This window comes from Bubalus bubalis, chromosome X (genome assembly GCF_019923935.1).
Source record: "Bubalus bubalis isolate 160015118507 breed Murrah chromosome X, NDDB_SH_1, whole genome shotgun sequence".
NCBI lineage: Eukaryota > Metazoa > Chordata > Mammalia > Artiodactyla > Bovidae > Bubalus > Bubalus bubalis.
Genome location: NC_059181.1, coordinates 20,980,581 through 21,001,510, shown reverse-complemented (window position 1 = coordinate 21,001,510; position 20,930 = coordinate 20,980,581). Strand labels below are relative to the sequence as shown.

At 37.4% G+C, this 20,930-nt stretch overlaps 2 protein-coding genes across 9 annotated transcripts in view; one reads left to right on the top strand and one right to left on the bottom strand.

The window, feature by feature from the left end:
* LOC102403295 (choline-phosphate cytidylyltransferase B-like) overlaps positions 1 to 20,930 on the bottom strand; it is a 205,361-nt gene that overhangs the window by 71,597 nt on the left and 112,834 nt on the right. For 4 of the 8 annotated variants that reach the window (XR_006548587.2, XR_006548586.2, XR_006548591.1 and 1 more), the window contains one exon: positions 13,188 to 13,226. The exons of 1 other annotated variant lie outside the window; for it this stretch is intronic. Coding sequence is in view for 1 of the 7 variants with exons in the window: in XM_044936868.1 (XP_044792803.1) it covers positions 12,395 to 12,397 (3 nt within the window). In the remaining 6 variants the exon portion in view is untranslated. Of the gene's footprint in view, positions 1 to 6,674; positions 6,715 to 12,394; positions 12,563 to 13,187; positions 13,227 to 20,930 lie in introns of those variants that run through there. 3 more of the 8 variants (XM_044936868.1, XR_006548588.2, XR_006548592.2) reach the window with 2 other exon arrangements.
* LOC102398228 (protein S100-A14-like) lies at positions 5,474 to 5,788 on the top strand. Its single transcript, XM_044936869.2, has one exon. The coding sequence runs from the start codon at positions 5,474 to 5,476 to the stop codon at positions 5,786 to 5,788; it is 315 nt and encodes a 104-aa protein (XP_044792804.2).

The window sequence follows — 20,930 nt, the reverse complement described above, 5'->3', positions numbered from 1 at the left end:
TGCACTAGCCTGAGACAGAGCAACTCCTGGGGGCTATAGTCAAGAGGGGCTCCACACTTTCATGGGCTTTATCTCCAGGATTCCCACTAGGTTCTCAAGATGAAGAGCCAAGAAATATCCCCTCACGCCTCAGGAAGGGAGAGCATTAATCTTAGTGCAACGTGTCCAGAGCCTTCGGCATAACAAGGGCCTAGTTTTTAGGGAAAAAGACTTTACCAATGCCTTGTCCCAGATCGTCTCATTAGCCTCTCTCTAGCATTCCTACCTCACATAATTGGGAAGGGGGAAAGCTAGACAAGAAGGAACATTTGTGATGATCATAGGTGTCACAGGTTCACTAAAAGATGGAGATTTCATTAGAAGATTATAAAAATGCTTCGCTGCCTCCACACCTTATCATCATACCAACAGAGCTGTGGTATAATATAGTAGATTGACACTGCAAGAGCTGAAATATATCTTCTCTGAGACTTGGGGAAGTCCAAAGTCAACAGGGAAGACAAAAGCAAAGACACTAAAGGAATTTTGAAGCTTCTAGCACCTAAAGCCATTGCAAACAGGAAACAAAACCCAGCTTCTATCCAGATTAACTTAAATCCCCACACCAGAGACCTTTCTACCTCAATGCTATTACTCAATACAACATATCCAATTTTTAATTTAAAAAGTACAAGTCATGTTAAAAAGCAAGAAAACCTGTCTGAAGAGACAAAGGCAGCATCAGAACCAGATTCAAATGTGATACAGAAGGACTTACCTGACAGGGTATTTAAAATATAACAATAACTAGTAGGATAAGCATGCTCATGGAAAGAATAGACAACAAGTAGGAACAGATGAGTAATGTAACAAAAGATATATAAAGAATCATTAAGAAATGCTGGAAACCAAAACCACTGCAAGGGACACAGGTAATGCCTTCAGTGGACTCATCACTTGACTCAAAACAGTGCAGGAATCAGTGAGCTTGAAGGTCAATAGAAACTTCCCAAACTGAAATACAAACAGAAAAAATATTTCCATTTTTTTAAAGACTTTTTTTTTTCTCTATTTTTTGGCCATGCCACATGGCATGTGGGATCTTAACTTCCCTGACCAGGGATCATACCCACATACATGACTTGCCTTGGAAGCACCAAGTCTTAACCATTGGACCACCAGGGAAGGCCACCCAAAAAAATAAAGTAAAAAAAAAAAAAATCCAAGAACTGGGGAAGATTTCAAAAGATACAACTTGTGTAATTGGAATACCAAAAGGAGAAGAAAGAGAACAGAGCAGAATAAATTTTTCAAGTAATAATGCCTAAGAAATTTCTGAAATTAATGACAGCAAGCTTGATCTAAGAAGCTCAGAGAACACCAAGCAGGGAAATAAATACACACACACACACACACACACACACACCCCTAGGCATAACCTATTCAAACTGTAGAAAACCAAAGACAAATTTTAACAATAAGAGAAACTTAACAATAAAAACACCTCTAGAGGAACAAAAAACATAAATGACATTTGACTTCTCATAGGAACCCATGAAAACAAGAAAAGAGTAAAGTGAAATATTTTAATTGTTAAAAGAAAAAAATCACCAATATATATCCAGCAAAATTATCCTTCAAAAATGAACTAGCAATTACTCTACCCAGTAAAGCTCTCATTCAGATTTGACAGAGAAATCAAGTTTTACAGAAAGCAAAAGTTAAGAAAACTCAGCACTATAAGACCAGTTTTGCAACAAATGCTAAAAGAATTTCTCTAGGCAGGAAACACAGAGAAGAAAAAGACCCAACAAAAAAAAAAACCCAAAAAATTAAGAAAACAGTACACATGGATAATTAAACATAAATACATTAAATGCTCCAACTGAAAGACACAGACTGGCTAAATGGATACAAAAACAAGACCCATATACATGTTGTCTACAACAGACCCACTTCAGACCTAGGGACACAGGTTGAAACTGAAGGGATGGAAAATTATATTCCATGTATATGGAAATCAAAAGAAAGCAGGAGTAGTAACTCATATCAGATAAAACAGACTTTAAAATAAAAACTGTTACAAGAGACCAGGAAGGACACAACATAATGATTAAGGGATCAATCCAAGAAGAAGATATAACAATTATAAATATGCACTCAACATAGGAGCACCTCGATACATAAAGCAAATGCTAACAGCCATAAAAGGGCAAATCTACAGCAAAACCATAATACTGGGAGACTTTAACACTCCACTTACACTAATGGATAGATCATCCAAACAGAAAATTAATATGGAAACATAGGCCTTAAATGACACATTAGACCAAAATAGACCTGATTTATAGGGCATTCCATCCAAAAGCAGAAGAATACACTTTATTCTCAAGTGCACACAGAACATTCTCCAGGATAGACCACATCTTGGGCCACAAGTCAAGCCTTGGTAATTTTAAAAAAATTGAAATTGCATCAAGCATCCTTTCTGACCACAATGCTATGAGATTAGAAATGCATTACAGGGAAAAAAAACTGTAAAAAAGCACAAACACATGGAAGCTAAAAATTATGCTACTAAATAACCGAGAGATCATTTAAGAAATCAAAGAGGAAATTTAAAAAATACCTAGAAACAAATGACAAAGAAAACATGACAACCTGGGACTTCCCTAGTGCTCCAGGGAAGTATCTGCCTTCCAATGCTGGGGGTGCAGGTTCAATCCTCGGTTGGAGAACTAAGATCCAGTAAGCTGTAGGGCAATTGCAACTAAGTCTGCATGCCGCAACTAAGACCTGATGCAGCCAAACGAATAAAGAAATGTTTTTTTAAAAGACAACCCAAAACCTATGGGATGCAGCAAAAGCAGTTCTTAAGTGAAATTTCTAGCGATACAATCCTACTTCAATAAACAAGAAAAATCTCAAACAGTCTAACCTTACACCTAAAGAAACTCAAGAAAGAACAAACAAAACTCAAAGTTAATAGAAGGAGAGAAATCATAAAGATCAGAGCAGAAATAAATGAAATAGAAATGGAAAAAAAAAAAAACAGGAAAGATCAATAAAACTAAAAGCTGGTTCTTTCAGAAGGTAAACAAAACCAATAAAACTTTAGCCAGACTCATCAAGAAAAAAAAAAAAAGGTGGGGGGAGGACTCAAATCAATAAAGCTAGAAATGAAAAAGAAGTTACAACTGGCACCGCAGAAATACAAAAGGTCATAAGAGACTATTACAAGTGACTATATGCTAATAAAATGGACAAAATGAACAAATTCTTAGAAAAGCACAACCTTTTAAGACTGAACCAGGAAGAAATAGAAAATACTAACAGATCAATCACAAGTACTGAAATTAAAACTGTGACTAAAAACCTTTAAATAATAAAATGCCCAGAGCCAGATGACTTAACAGACAAATTCCATCAAATGTTTACAGAAGAGCTAACAACATCTATTCTTCTCAAACTCTTCCAAAAAAACTACAGAGGGAGGAACACTCCCAAACTCAATCTACGAGGCCACCATCACCTGATACCAAAACCAGACAAAGATGCCACAAAAAAAATATTACAATCCAATATCGCTGATGAACATAGAATGCAAAATCTTCAACATAATACTAGCAAACCAATAGCAACAACACATTAAAAAGATCATATACCATGATCAAGTGGTATTTACTCCAGGGATACAAGGATTTGTCAATATATGCAAATCAATCAGTGTGATACACCATATTAACAAATTGAAGAATAAAAACCATATGATCATTTCAAAAGATGCAGGAAAACTTTTTGACAAAATTCAATACCCATTTATGATTAAAAAATAAATCCTCCAGAAAGTGGGCCTAGAGGGAACCTACCTCAACATAATAGGTAGGTTGTCCTACCTCTTGTAGGACAAACCCACAGCAAACATTCTCAATGGTGAAAAGCTGAAAGCATTTCCTCTAAGATCAGGAATAAGACGAGGGTGCCCACTCTCACCACTATTATTCAACATAGTTTTGGAACATCTAGCCATGGCAATCAGAGAAAAAAAAAAGAAATAAAAGGAATCCAGATTGTCAAAGAAGCAGTAAAACTGTCACTGTTTTCAGATGACATGATACTATACATAAAAAATCCTAAAAGATGCCACCAGAAAACTACTAGAGCAAATCAATGAATTTAGTAAAGTTGCAAATTTAGTAAAGATACAAAATTAATACACAGAAATATTTTGCATTCTTAAAGCTAACAACAAAAGATCAGAAAGAGAAACTAAGGAAATGATCCCATTTACAATTGCAACAAAAAAATAAAATACTTAGGAGTAACCTACCCAAGGAGGCAAAAGACCTATATGTAGAAAATGATAAGATAGTGATGAAAGAAATAAAAGACAACATCAAGAGATCCAGAGATATGCCATGTTTTTGAATTGGAAGAATAAATATTGTGAAAATGGCTATACTAATCAAAGCAATCTACAGATGCAATACAACCCCTATAAAATTACCAATGGTACTTTTCACAAAACCAGCACAAATGATTTTACAATTTCTATGGAAACAAAAAATGACCTAGAGTAGCAAAAGCAATCTTGAGGGAAATAAATGAAAAAATGAAGCTGGGGTAATCAAATTAGCCTCTCTGACTTCAGACTATACTACAGGGCTACAGTGATCAAGACAGTATAGTAATGGCACAAAAATAGAAATAAAGATAAATGGAATAGGATATGAGCCCAGATATAAACCCTCACACCTCAACATAATAAAGGCCATATATAGTCATATAATCTATGACAAAGGAGGCAAGAATATATAATGGAGGAAAGATGGTCTCTTCAATAAGTGTTGCTGGGGAAAAAAAATGAACAGCTACATGTAAAAGAATGAAATTAGAACACTCCCTAACACCATATACAAAAATAAACTCAAAATGGATTAAAGATCTGAATGTAAGGCCAGATACTATAAAACTCTTAGAGGAAAACATAGGCAGAATAGTGACATATAATGCAGCAAGGTCTTTTTTGAGGATTCCCTGGAGAAGGAAATGGCAACCCACTCCAGTACTCTTGCCTGGAGAATCCCATGGATGGAGAATCCTGGTGCAGGCTACAGTCCATGGGGTCGCCAAGAGTCGGACACGACTGAGCGACTTCACTTTCTTTTCTTCCTTTCTTTTCTAAAGTAATGAGAATAAAAGCAAATATAAACAAATGGGATCTAATTAAACTTAAAAGCTTTTGCACAGCAAAGGAAATCATAAAGAAGATGAAAAGACAGTCTTCAGAATTGAGAAAATATCTGCAAATGAAGCAAATGACAAAAGATTAATCTCCAAAATATACACACATCTCATGCAGTTCACTATCAAAAAACAACCCAATCACCTCCAGTCCTGTCTCAGTGACTGTTAGCAGATTATGAGCCATCAGCTCCTCTGGGGCTGGCTGTAGGATAAAACTCTCACCACAGGACAGAGTGCATCGAGCACCATGGGACAGTGTTGGTCAGCCAACTCTGAGGATGCCCAGGAATTCAGGGACGTGGAAAGGACCAGTGAGACCCTGACCAAGGACTTCCACCAGCATTTGGTGGAGGGTGGGAAGGAGTCGTTGAACCCCTCCAAGCTAAGGGGCCTGATCACCCAGCAGCTTCCCCACCTCATGCTGAGCAACTGTGGGCTGGAAGAGAAAATTGCCAACTTGGGCAACTGTAACAACTCTAAACTGGAGTTTGGGAGTTTCTGGGAGCTGTTTGGAGAAGCAGCCAAGAGTGTGAAGCGGGAAAACACTGTCCTGGGGAGTTGAAAACCATCCCCTGGAATTCTGGGTGGGTTGGGTGGGATGCTGGAGAAAAGGGACCTTAGACTTTTGTCCTGTGGGTTTGGAAATAGGACTCCTCTTTCCACCTCACCCCCAAAAATAACCCCGTCAGTAAATGAATGGAAGACCTAAATAAACATATCTCCAAAGAAGACATACAGATGGCCAATAAACACATGAAAATATGCTCAACATCATTAATTTTTAAGGATGCAAATCAAAACTACAAAGAGGTGTCACCTCACACTGGTCAGAATGGCCATTATCACAAAATCTACTAACAATAAATGCTGGACAGGGTGTGGAGAAAAGGGAACCCCTCTTACACTATTGGTGGGAATGTGGAGAACAGTGTAGAGGTTCCTTAAAAAACTAAAAATAGAACTACCATGTAACCCAACAATCCTACTGCTGGGCATACATCCAGAGAAAATTGTAATTCAAAAAGACACATGCACCCCAATGTTCATTGCAGCACTATTTACAATAGCCAGGACGTGGAAACAACCTAGATGCCCATCAACAGAGGAATGGATAAAGAAAAGGTGATACATATATACAATGGAATATTACTCGTTATAAAAAGGAACAAAATCACATCATTGGTAGAGATATGGATAGAACTAGAGACTGTCATACAGAGTGAAGTAAGTCAGAAAGAGACAAACAAATGCCTTATATTAAAGTACATATGTGCAATTTGAAAAAATTGGTGTAGACGATCTTACAAAGCAGAAATACATACATAGACATACAGAACAAACATACAGAAACCAAGGGGAAAGGAGGGGTGGGATGGATTGGGAGATTGGGATTGACACATATACACTTTTGATACTATGCTGAAAATAGATAACTAGTGAGAACCTACCGTATAGCACAGGGAACTCTATTTAGTATTCTGTGGTGACCTAAATGGGATAGAAATTCAAAAGAGAGGATATATGTATATGTACAGCGGACTCACTTTGCTGTACAGTAGAAACTAGCACAACATTGTAAAGCAACTATACTCCAAAAAAAATTTTTTTTAATGAAGAAAAATAAAGGCTGTCTCAGACAAGCAACAAGTAAGAGAATTCTGTCCTGCAAGAAATGGTAATTTTCCTTCTGCCTAAAGAAAATTTTTAAAATCAGAAACTTACCTCTACACAAAGAAGGGAAGAGCATCATAAAAGGAATAAATGAAGCTAAAATAATTTTTTTTTCTCAACTGATCTAATATATATCTTTCTGCTTAAAGTTATAATAGTAACAATGAATTGTGTGGTTACAGCATATGGATAAAAAAATATCCCAGGGAATGAAGGGAGGAATTATGAGTACATTGTCACAAGGTGTCTGCACTACACAAGAAATACAATATTGTTATCTGAAGGCATACTTATATCAGTTAAAAATGAATATTTTAAACTGTAAGGAAACCACTAAAAATTTATTAAAGACATATAATTGCTACACTAATAGAGGAGATAAAAACTGAATTCTAAAAAAAAAACAAAAAAACTGGATTTTATAAAATGCTCAATTAAAATCAAATAAGGAAGAAAAAGAAACCTCTGGTAATAAGCAAAAGTTACAAATGTAGGTAATATTAGCTCACATATATTAATACTTATTTTAATGTGAATGTTCTAAATGCAACAATTAAAAGACAGTGATTGCCATACTAGATACAAAACAAGACCCAATCATATACTGCCTACAAAAAAAAAAGATACTTTTTAAACAAAAATGATAGGATAAAAACAAAGGGATAAAAAAGATGCACCTTTAATCAAAAGAAAGTAAGTTGGAGTAGCTTTATGAATTTTAAACCAAGCAGATTTCAGAACAAGGAAAAATATCAGGGATAAAAACAGGCACTGCATAATAATAAAGGAATCAATGTTCTAAGAAGATATAACATTCCTAAACATGTGCGCACCTAACAATAAAACATCAAAATATATGAGGCAAAACTCAATAAAATTGAAAGGATAATAAAAGAAAACCCTACTATAGTTGGAGACTTCAGCTCCTACCTCCCCCTTCAATAATTGCTAGATTGAGTAGGCAGAAAAATCAGTAAGAATATAGTTGACTTGAATGGTACTGTCAATCAACAATCTAATTGACATCTGTAAAAAACTCTAACAATGGCAAAATACACATTTTTCTCAAGCTTACAAAAAAATTCACCATGAAAGACCACATTCTGGGTCATAATACACACCTTAACAAATTTAAAAGAATAAAAGTCATATATATGTGTTAGTATACTGTATTGGTGTTTTTCTTTCTGGCTTACTTCACTCTGTATAATAGGCTCCAGTTTCATCCACCTCATTAGAACTGATTCAAATGTATTCTTTTTAATGGCTGAGTAATACTCCATTGTGTATATGTACCACTGCTTTCTTATCCATTCATCTGCTGATGGACATCTAGGTTGCTTCCATGTCCTGGCTATTATAAACAGTGCTGCGATGAACATCGGGGTACACGTGTCTCTTTCCCTTCTGGTTTCCTCAGTGTGTATGCCCAGCAGTGGGATTGCTGGGTCATAAGGCAGTTCTATTTCCAGTTTTTTAAGGAATCTCCACACTGTTCTCCAGAGTGGCTGTACTAGTTTGCATTCCCACCAACAGTGTAAGAGGGTTCCCTTTTCTCCACACCCTCTCCAGCATTTATTACTTGTAGACTTTTGGATCACAGCCATTCTGACTGGTGTGAAATGGTACCTCATAGTGGTTTTGATTTGCATTTCTCTGATAATGAGTGATGTTGAGCATCTTCTTATGTGTTTGTTAGCCATCTGTATGTCTTCTTTGGAGAAATGTCTATTTAGTTCTTTGGCCCATTTTTTGATTGGGTCATTTATTTTTCTGGAGTTGAGCTGTAGGAGTTGCTTGTATATTTTTGAGATTAGTTGTTTGTCAGTTGCTTCATTTGCTATTATTTTTCTCCCACTGGAAAAACCATAGCCATGACTAGATGGACCTTTGTTGGCAAAGTAATGTCTCTGCTTTTCAATATGCTTTCTTCTTAGGAAACTGTAGATATAAGAGCAATTTATGCCTACAGAAAGCAGAATTAAATAATAAAAATGAGAGCAGAAATCAATGAAATTGAAAACTGGAAAATAGATTTTAAAAATCAACAAAACCAAAACCTGGTTCTTAGGGGAAAAAATGTTTAATTCTTAAACCTCTAGCCAAGTTAACCAAGAAAAAAAAAATACACAGGTTACCAATACTAGGAATGAAAGAGGGGTCATCCCTACTGTTCTCTGGACATAAAAGGATAATATAGGAAAATTATGAGCAATTCTGTGTCCACAAATTTTATGATTTAGATGAAATGGACCAATTCTTTGAAACACATAAACTACCAAAACTCACACAAGTAGAAACAGATACAAACCTCTTCAGATGAGTCATTAAAGCAAGTGAATGAATAAAATAGTCTTCAAAAAAAAAGAAGTCACCAGGTCCAGATGGTTTACTGATAAATTCTACCAAGCATTTAAGGAAAAAATTATACCAATATTTCCCAGAGGGAGGGAACACTTCCTACCTGATTCTATGAGGCCATCATTTCCCTAATACCAAGATGACCAGATGACATTCAGTTCAGTTCAGTCACTCAGTCGTGTCCGACTCTTCGCAACCCCATGGACTGCAGCACACCAGACTTTCCTGTCCATCAGCAACTCCCAGAGCTTGCTCAAACTCATGTCCATCGAATCAGTGATGCCATCCAACCATCTCATCCTCTGTCATCCCCTTTTCTTCCCACCTTCAATCTTCCCCAGCATCAGGGTCTTTTCAAATGAGTCAGTTCTTCACATCAGGTGGCCAAAGTATTGGAGTTTAAGCATCAGTCCTTCCAATGAATATTCAGGACTGATTTCCTTTAGGATGGATTGGTTGGATCGCCTTGCAGTTCAAGGGACTCTCAAGAGTCTTCTCTAACACCATAGTTCAAAAGCATCAATTCTTTGGTGCTCAGCTTTTTTTTATAGTCCAACTCTCACATCCATACATGAGTACTGGAAAAACCATAGCTTTGACTAGACAGACCTTTGTTGGCAGAGTAATGTCTCAGCTTTTTAATATGCTGTCTAGGTTGGTCATAGCTTTTCTTCCAAGGAGCACACATCTTTTAATTTCACGGAAATTAACAGGAAAGCAAAACAAACCAAATCTCATTAACATGTATGCAAAAATCCTCAACAAAATATTAGCAAATCAAAAAATAACTACATACACTACAGCCAAGTAGGATTTATTACAGGTGTGCAAGGTTGGATTCAATATTTTTTAAAAATCAGTCAACCCACCACATGAGCCTAGAGAATCTCATAGTGCCAGAATACTTACAAATTCTCAAAAAAAAAAAAAATACCCCACAGTCACAACAATGAACTGAAACAATCTGAACAACAAAATAAAGTAGTACTGGTTTGTCATCCCAATTATAATATAAATATTTATGAATCTACACTGATATAAATAAAGGATTTAATAAAGGGGAGATAGTTCATCTACCAAGAAGAAGAATTCCAAAGAGTTTATGTAGATACACAGCCCTTAAGGAAGCAGAGCACTCAAGTATGTGTTACTCATAGTGACGTTCATCCAAAGAGGACAATGTGCAAAAAGAGGGAAAAGAGACTAACTTTACAATGGAAAAAACTGACAAATACTCCTTCAGCCAGGTGATCAAGGTCAACATAAACAGTGAGAAACCATGTTCACAGCATGTACTTATGATATAATGTGATGAGAAAGACACTTTACCTCCATCATCTTCCTTCCAAAACACACTACCCCAGTATCACCATGAAAAACAAAACATCAAACACACCCAATCTGATGGACATGCTACAAAATACCTCACCAGGAACCCTAAAAACTGGCAAGGTCATTAAAAATAAGCAAAGTCTGAAAAATCATGAAAACCTACAGGAGTCTAAGGAGACGTGGCATCTAAATGTAATGTGGTATCCTGGAAGGGATCTTGGAACAGATGATGGACACTAGAGAAAAACTGAGGAAATCTGAATAAAGTATGGAATTTAGTTAATGATCATATATGCATACTAGCTTATTAATGGGCAAATGTACCATCTTAATATAAGATGCTAACAGGTGAGACTGGGCATGAGGTATATGAAAACTTTCTGCACTATCTTTTCAGTAATTCTGTAAATTTATAACTGCTCAAAAATTACACACTTACCTTAAAAATGATCATTACTGTTTTAAAATTACCATAGCATATCCAAAGATTTTTCAGGGTGAGTGACAACGCAGAATGATTAATGCTGGTCCCCATTCTAATGTCCATACATACAAATACATCTGTCCAATTGGGTAATTTGTCTATCAACCCCACCTTGATAGATTCTGCTTCACTGGCCGTCCTTATTTCTAAGAAAATAGGTCAATTCAACTTGCAGACATCCCAGCCAGGCTTCAAACCCACACTTGCACACACAAGTGCTACACTTATACTCAACCGATTGACAGATGATTAAGTGATCATTATCTGGTTATGAAAATTTGAACTAGAAAGATAAACAGCAAAATTTGACTATTTTGTTCTACCTTTGAATTGCACTGCTTTGGGCCAACCACTGTTACAATATAGGCTTGGTTAGTATATTCCTTTCTTTCTTCTCTTTGCCATTTAATGGCAAGAAGGCAGCCAGAGCAAGGAAGAGAGGAGAGAAGCTTCAGGAGAAGGAAAATCCAGAAGTAGAGTCCAAGCCCCTAATTAACTTGGCTATAGGAGCTTCATTGTCTCTTTCTTATCTTCTGACTTTTAAGTAACAATCCTATTTTTCATCACATTTCCTTGTCTCGGCTTCAGGCTTTACAGATGACTGGCACTTTTAAATTGTGAGAATGGTTTACCTTGCTGGCTGAGCAGCCTCTCAAAAATCATTTTATTAGGGGGAAAAAATCAGGGCCAGCAGCTCAGTGAGTTCTCTCTTGGCAGCATATCTTTTTATTTCTTGAATTTCATTGTGACTTGTTTGCCTTGTCCCTCTGCCATCGTCTAGTCTAACATCCTAATAACAGCCTGTAATTTGTAATTTGGATTTTCAAAGCTGTATTTTTCAGTCATGTTCTTTCTGTCCAAATCAAAGACACCATTTCAGTGTCAGGCGGCGGGACAATGAGAGAAAACCTGGGCAGGCACACGTGTTTTTTCATACACAAATGTGCACATGCATTCATACACACGTACAGGCATGTTTTCAGGTCGAAGCCTTGCCTAATTCTAGCTCAAATATTTTGCTTTTCTCTTTCCTCTGCTTCTGAGCACCTAACTTCCAGGCTGAAAGGGAAGTTTGGGGTTTGGGGTTTTTTTAATATTATTATTATTCAGTATAGAGTTTGAACCATTATATTTTCAAATCAGTATTGAACAGTCTCCTACCAAAGACACAGAGATCTTTGTAAATAAAGCATTCTGACATTCAGGAACATTTAATTTAAGTATCCTACATCTTGTATTATTGCTTGAATATTTATATTTTCAATTTTATTCATCTGTTCTATGGTGCATGCCAATAGTGATTAACTTAGTAAAACTTACCATGCTCAGAGTGTGTTCCAACAGGAGGAAGAGCTTCCCTAGTGGCTCAGAGGGTAAAGCGTCTGCTTGCAATGCGGGAGACCTGGGTTCAATCCCTTGGAGAAGGAAATGGCAACCCACTCCAGTAATCTTGCCTGGAAAATCCCATGGATGGAGAAGCCTGACAGGCTACAGTCCATGGGGTCACAAAGAGTCGGACACGTCTGAGAGACTTCACTTTAACCCTTTAACCACCCAGTTGCTGCTTTCCACAAATGTCCCCACCTCTTAAACAGAAATACTGTTTACAAACACCTCCAAGGGAAAGGTAGTGTATCATTCCAGCTGTTGAAATTCTAGAGCTATAAGTGACTAAAAATAATGAGGCCAACATTTCATTTTAAATATAAATAATTTGTGAAAATAATAAATTAACATTATTAGCAAACACATGCCACAGTATAAATTATCTTATCCCTTAAGTTTGTGACTCTGCTCAAATTTAGATAATTACAGGAGAAAATAGAATCGACAAGATTCCTACTAAGCATGGAGTTACACTATTTTTAATGTATGAGGATTATGTACCAGGAAAAGACAATTAGCAAATTAAACAAACAACTGTGCTGTTATAAGAATTAAATTCCCTAATTTAGCTCTTCTATTAAGTTTTATCTTAATTTCCAACAGTTGCTAGTAATTAGAAAGTACAATTATTTGGCTATCACAAATATGCTTAAATTTATATCCCACAAGTGTTACACAACATAAACTTTATTATATAGGTGAATGTATGTACATATTGTTAGCTTACCCTGATCCAAAAAGAACTTCAAGACATTTATACATGTTCCTGTAAAGTAGCAAAATAAAATCCCATTAAAAGTAGAAAATATATGAGCCAAAGGTAACTAATCACAAGAAACTAACAAGAAGCCATTAATAAGATTGGAACACAATGGTGTTCATACCAGAGGTAGACCAGTACTTTTGGCTCTGAGCTTGCCAACTGCCAATAGGAATATGGATGCAATTTCAAGTTTCACAGAATGTACAAGGGAAAAAGAAACCATTTGCTCACAAAACCCAACTGCTGCTGAGACCAGAAGACAATACTGTCTCAGAAAGATCAGAGATTAATTCTATTAATAAAAATATTCCTATGGGCAGATGCAAACTATTAAATATAGGATGGCTAAACAATGAATTCCTGCTATAAAGCACAGAGAACTATTAATATATTCAGTACTCTATGATAAACCATAATGGAAAAGAATACATATATATGTGTGTGTGTGTAACTGAATCACTTTGCTGTACAGCAGAAATTAACACAACATTGTAAATCAACTATACTTTAATAAAATTTTTAAAATATATATCCTTTTGGTAAACACTGAAAAGTTTCACAGAGCTATGATTTTTGTTAAAAAAATTAATACTAACTAGGATTCTATTGATTGCCTATATAATTGATTTGGGTACTCAGTTCTCTAGGTTGTCAATTAGAATATTTTAGATTTTCTAGCAGTGGTACCGGAGGAGGCAATGGCACCCCACTCCAGTACTCTTGCCTGGAAAATCCCATGGACAGAGGAGCCTGGTAGGCTGCAGTCCATGGGGTCGTGAAGAGTCAGACACGACTGAGTGACTTCACTTTCACTTTTCACTTTCATGCATTGGAGAAGGAAATGGCAACCCACTCCAGTGTTCTTGCCTGGAGAATCCCAGGGATGGGGGAGCCTGGTGGGCTGCCGTCTATGGGGTTGCAGAGTCGGACACAACTGAAGTGACTTAGCAGCAGCAGCAGCAGCAGCAGCAGTGGTACCTAGCCAGGGGTGGGGTATGGCTTTGGAACCAAGGGAGGGCAACTGCTGTTATAATGATGGGAGGTGGGCACAATTTGTTGAGCAAGGTCTGGGGATTTTAACATACTACAATGCATAGGAAAGTCACACACAATATAGAATTCTAATATCCCAAGTGAAAACTGCAGCCTCACTGAGAATTATGTCCATGTCTTTCAAATAATCCTCCTATAGATATTGCTGCTCTTGGATAAGCTATTAAAAGGCACTGTATGCTACTGAACTCAAAATTATACTCCCTGGCAAGTACTCAAAACATTTTTTAAGCTAATTCTTCTGATCATGGCATACAGCATTACTTAAATAACAATTTTCCTATGGATGGAAATTTATCCATAAAGAGACAATACAAGAGATTCACCTATCTTTCCTCCTACTATACCCACAAGTCAGTGACTGACAATAGCCAGCCACCTTGCTGCCATCTGTAGTATGTACATATCATATATATTACTGCATATACATACATGGTTCACACATAAGTAACAGTTCTGATTCTTGGATAAACCTGGAACTGATTTTCCATACATGGCCTTCTACATTAGTCTAACATCAGGACCTGGTATAATGACTCTGGCCTTATCCTTTAACTCATCCAGTTTCATTCATAAAGTGTCTCTTCATTTCAAAATCCTCAACATTAGGGGACTCTCATTTCTTCTCTATTATTATTACTATTCTGGGCTTTAAAAAAATATTACTACATTATCAAAATATTCCTCTGTTTTCAATCTGCAGTCCATATCACAATAGGGTAATATTTTGATGAATAAACCAAATCAACAGGCTGATCATTCTAAGAAATTGCTTTTTTTTTTTTTGTAACTTAATCATCACTCCCTACCCCTCCATCCAATAAAAATATATCATGGCCACCGAGACTTTGGGGAGATCTAACAGTCAAATGCAGGGAATTTCAATCAAAATTTTGGTTTTGAAATTCATCATAGAGACACTGTCTTGAAATTCAAAATGTTTGATAAGCAAAAGATAGGAATTCTGAAATTAAGAAGGCAAATTTTGTGCCAAGGGGGTGGAGGGAAGGACTGGAAGTGTGGGATTAGCAGGTGTAAACTATTATATACAGGATGGATAAACAGCAAGGTCCCACTGTATATGTACAGCACAGGCAACGATATTCAATATCCTGTAATAAACCATAATTCTACATGTGATAACTGAGTCACTGTGCTATACAGCATAGATTGGTACAACACCATACATCGATTATATTCAATTAAAAAATAATAATTCAAAAGGCAAACTCTGAAGAAACAAGACATAAAGTTTATACCTTAGTCAGAGTGGAGAAAAGGCCAGACTACTTCATTCTGAGGACAAGACAAAGGGTTGCCCAGGCAAAGGAGAAAAAGAGGGAAACATTACCCAGGAGCCAGGCTGGTTGGGAAAGGGGTTAGAGGACTAGACTCTTCAAGTTACTGCAAAGAACTCAAGAAATATCACAGACTTTGGTCAAGTGGGGGTCACTCATTGCAAGAACCAGGGAGCCATAAGGAAGCTAATCCAGTAACCAAAACTATCCAACAAAGTATGGGAGCACCGCACCCCCCCCCCTCAACTTCACTCCTGCACCAAGGAGCTCTAATAATTATCCTACTAGTCACCAAGCAGCAGAGACCTCCCATGAGCAGCATCCTGTACATCATTCATTGATGACTCAGCAAGAACTGTGTTGTCTTACCTGGATCCCAATTTTTTTTTTTTTTAACCTACTCATGTGGACAATTGCCCTGTCACGAGCTTGGTTTAATTACAAGCAAAGACCAGGATTTGGGACAACCAGAGGGAAAATGGTGATGTGAAAATGAGAAACCACAACACTTCTGTTTGCTAGGAATTCAATCCAGCCTGAAATCTCTTTACACTACTATCCCACAGCTCTTCTGCTCTTACACACAACTTGGCTGAGTGCATATTACCTTAGTACTACTAAGTACAAGATCAGAGTATTTCAACATTTTTTTTTAATTTTTTTTATTTAATTTAATTTTATTTTTAAACTTTACATAATTGTATTAGTTTTGCCAAATATCAAAATGAATCCGCCACAGGTATACATGTGTTCCCCATCCTGAACCCTCCTCCCTCCCCATTCCATCCCTCTGGGTCGTCCCAGTGCACCAGCCCCAAGCATCCAGTATCGTGCATCGAACCTGGACTGGCAACTCGTTTCATACATGATATTTTACATGTTTCAATGCCATTCTCCCAAATCTTCCCACTCTACATCTTTTAAAATACAGCTTAAGACATAAAAACAGAGTGGTTCCACTGAAGCAACACCTGGGGCTTCAGATCCCTTGCTGTTTTGGCCTCTTACCATGTGCACACCCACTGCCAGCTCAGGTGCCACCTGTTATCTCTCTCTGAAAAGACACTCTGCTATTCTAGAATTCTCTGCCAAGGACTTGCTTTTGCCTCTTAATGTGCAATGACGATTTCTAAATAGAAGGCTGTATTCCCACTGTACCAGAATCACCTAGAAAGTATTGTTTATGTCTTTATTGTCCCTACTCAGGAGACTGTGACCCACAGATCTGAGATAGGGCCCAGATATTTGTTTTTAAACAAGCTTCCCAGGTGACACAGACACTCAGACAGGTTTCCAATCCCCCTGAGATAAAGCTTACAGGTGGTGCTATTAAAATTTCTCAGAGACCCTCAAATGGCACCAAAGTTTCACTGACCTTCTCTGGAGACGATGACTTGATGCTTCATCTGATCACCTCCCAGAGGACTCCAGCCTTCTTGTTGTGATTTATTTGGAAGCCAAGTTTTACAGTCGAGAGCAGACATGATTCCATGTCATCCCCCATCGATGTTTTCAAAAGTTACTCTAATGGTATGTTTCTTCTATCTCACTGTGCATTTTATCCTGTAGGCAGTATATGTGTATTTTACACTAAAATAAAGGCTTTTTCCTATTTAAGGCCCCATATCATCAGTCACCACTGAAGTTTTCGTTAGAGTGAAGATTAGTACGAGAAAGCTTTGTAAACGGAATAATGCTGACGAGCTGCTCTGAAGCTTCTTTTTAATATGTTTTCTTTTTTCAAAGAGGTTATGGTTTGAAGCAGCCTTTGAAGCAAATGAACCCATTAATCAGGCACTAAAATGCTGCTACAGCAGTTTAAAACTATATCAATGAAAGTGTACTCTGGAAACCTTTTGCCAAAACTGTCCAGCTTGATTGATTGTTTTGCATATACGTGTATCTTTTGTTCCCCCAGTGCTGCTGTGTTCCTGACTACAGGCAATATTTATAGGGCAGAAGAGCATTAAACAACACATCCACAAATATCCAATCTTTATGTGAATGGCTGTATGGTAAACCAAGCATTCCACAATGAAAGGAGATGCATTTAGGCTGCACACGCCTCAACCACAATAGCAAAGCAACCCAATATTGTCTCTGGCCACTGCTGTGGATTCTCCTATTCCCCCATCCATCTCTTCCTGCCCCTTGGTTCAGAACTCCCCCTCCTTACAAAGGCCATCTTCTGAGCTCAGCATCCTCACCTTCTGGAAGCTTGCTCCAACCACCTAACCTAAGAGAGCAACCTCCAGTCCCAGCATGGTAGCACTGTCTATTCTGACAACCTGTTCTGTTTTCTTCATAGCAGTTATCACCTTTTGTTTTTATTACTGCTCTCCTCCACCAGGATGTAAAATTTAAGAGCAAGACCCTGCCCGTCTTGCCTTCACAGGATAACCAGAGTCAAGTTCAGCACATCATAGGCAATTAATAAATATCTATGGAACTTGATAGAAGCAGTCCAATGCACTGAAAATTAATTGGCCAAATATCTACTCTCCAAAAGTCCAAATACAACTTGATTTATTACTTGAAATTAAGGTGGAAAAAATGGTTTAAAAAAAAAAAGCAATAAAAGAAGAAGTTAGAAGAGGGGTGGAAGAGAAAATGGCACACCAGGAGATCCAAAGGAATTCAAGAGAAACAGAAAAAAAATCCCCTTTGGACTTTTGAAATGCTATATAATGAAAACACACTTTTTTGAATATTAAATATATTTGTAAAAATATCAAACCACTCTATCAGCCTTAGTTTGCAACAAATTGACTACTCTGTTAGGACCATCCACTCAGAATTAAGCACAGTGAGCTTTATAAAGATTTAATATGAGGATGTACATTTTAGGGTAAATTGATGAATTTGGTAGGTTAGGCTAATGGGTCACTTGAAAAACATTGTTATTTAACAAATCAATTACTCAGCCTATTGATTTTAGCTTATTTAGCAAGAAACTTCTGGACCTTGAGCTTTATTATTCCCATCTTACAGTGGGTAAATCTGAGGTTCACTAGCTTGCCCACGGATACACAAGCAGTAGGTGGAAGACCTGGCCTTCAGCTTGGAGTCTTTCAACATCTGGAGTCTGAGCCTTCAACACCAAGTGGTACTGCCTACCCAGCAGACCCTCAGCAGTCTAGGATTTAGTATCAACAGTTCTGACACTTCTAGAATGCTTCTGCCAGATCGAGGTATGTAGTAACTTACAATTTGGATAATATAAGACAGGAATTTGAATCAAGGCGGCTTAGAGAGCAAGTAGGGTAGGCTGTGGAAGAATCTGAATGCTTATGAGACTTTATTTTCTGCTCGAGATTGCTCTAGAAGTCACGCTCATGAGGTATCTGAATTTTACTTGGAAAAAGTGTGTGCTATAGATGAGAAATTTTTATAAACCTGGGATGTATGAACATCATACCAGGCATGTTCAGCATCTCATGCAAGTCAACTTGAAGGTCCTCACAGATAAGAAGAGAATATACTGTACAATAGAAGCCTTGGGTATTTACAAATTTTCCACATTGGCCTCTTATTTTTCTGAGCAATATGGTAAGCAGGACCACTGGATAAGATAAAGCATACTGCAGAGCTGCAGGAGATGAATCTGAGACTAAGATTATTCCTCCACATTTGTCACATACTAGACATTTCTTTGCACCAACTTTTTAAATTTTTATTATTATTATTTTATGTTTCAGTCCCTTGGCTGAGAAGCATGTGGGATCTTAGTTCCCTGACCAGGGATCAAACCTGCACCCCCTGAACTGAAAGGCGAAGTCCCAACCACTGGACCACCAGGGAAATTCCCTGCACCAACCTTTTTAAGCATCCAAGTATCTCTGGGGGTTCTTAATCCTCACATTGGTTATTTTTGTTTGTTTTCTTGTTCTTTCAAAAGGACAGAATTCAATTCTCTCATTTCATTTCATAGGTTTAAACTAAAGCCCCCAAATTTTAAATGATTTTCTCAAGGTCACTGAGCCCATCACTGGTGGAGTATGAATGTGAAACAGAGTCTTAACTTTCCCAGTCCAGAGTTCTCGTCTCTATATTATCAACAGTTCTCAAACATTTTTAAACAATGGAGCCATTTTTTCCCTCTGAGCCAAATCTTATTTAACCTCAATATATGTAACTGATAAATGCTGCATTTTATTAGTAGAAAATTATTTATGGGTATTTTGTGCAGCATTTACTTCTAACATCAAAGAGGAAAAATGAGATTTTTGGAAATTTTTGAAATCAGGAATTATGGATGCCAACAAATCAGTCTCAGCATGCAATTTTTCTTTATTTTATTTCACGGTACTGAGAAAATCCTGACTCAGAAAACTAATTGCAAGTGATAACAGTTTTTAATAACTCCCCTTGCAACCTCAGAATGCTCTTGAATCAAACTTTGCTCTTGAACAAAACTCTTGAAAAGGCTTTGGAAAACTCTGTCTGGAACATACTCTGGAAGTCACTGCAATTAAACTATGTTCCTTTTCCATCTTAGACACATCCCTGCCAATTACTTTATTCAGTTCAATACCAGAAGTCAGCAACAGACTAAATGTTAACTGAGGACAATTTTTTTAAAAGGAGCCTGTCGGAAGATGGAAAAAGGGGAAAAACAAAAAGAAGAGTTCAGTTTTCATTCTAGCACAAATTCATTGAAAATTAAATCAGCAGATGAGCAGTGCGCCAAATGACTGATTAATCAAATGTATTGATTTACACAAAATGTGTTTCTTACGACTATATAGTTCAGAGCGTTTTTGTATTGAATATGATGCTTTTAACAGCTTTTTGAAGTCTTCTGCTAAATATCAGTGAAGTGGTTTTCATTTTGGTTTCAGAGAAGTGTTTTAAGGAAAGTACAATTGACTCTACTCCATCAACCTACAACTCAACAGCAGGGAGGGAGACCTCCAGCCTGCAAAACTCACTCCTGGGCTGCCCACACTGGAGAGGGGGTTACTAATGGGCAGAGAATGAGGAGACTAAGGAGCAGAATGAGAAAAGAGGAGGGGTAGAGAACCTGAGCAGGTTTCCCTGGTGGCTCAGAAGTTAAAGCATCTGCCTGCAATGTGGGAGACCTGGGTTCGATCCCTGGGTGGGGAAGATCCCCTGGAGAAGGAAATGGCAACCCACTCCAGTATTCTTGCGTGGAGAATCCCATGGAGAATCCCATAACTTTCAGCTTTCACTTTGCAGAGAACCTGAAGAGCAGGAGGCCTATGTGACAGAGTGAGGGAAGAGCTACTGGGAGAGATGGGAGAACTGAAGAGAGAGGGTTCAGTGGGCAGAATCCAAGGCCTCAGAATTCAGGAAAGTTCTAGCTCTTCACAGCACTCCTTGCTAGTTCCTCAAA

Excerpts from the sequence above, each read along its gene's own strand:
- LOC102398228 (XM_044936869.2), top strand. The coding sequence starts at position 5,474 with ATGGGACAGTGTTGGTCAGCCAACTCTGAGGATGCCCAGGAATTCAGG.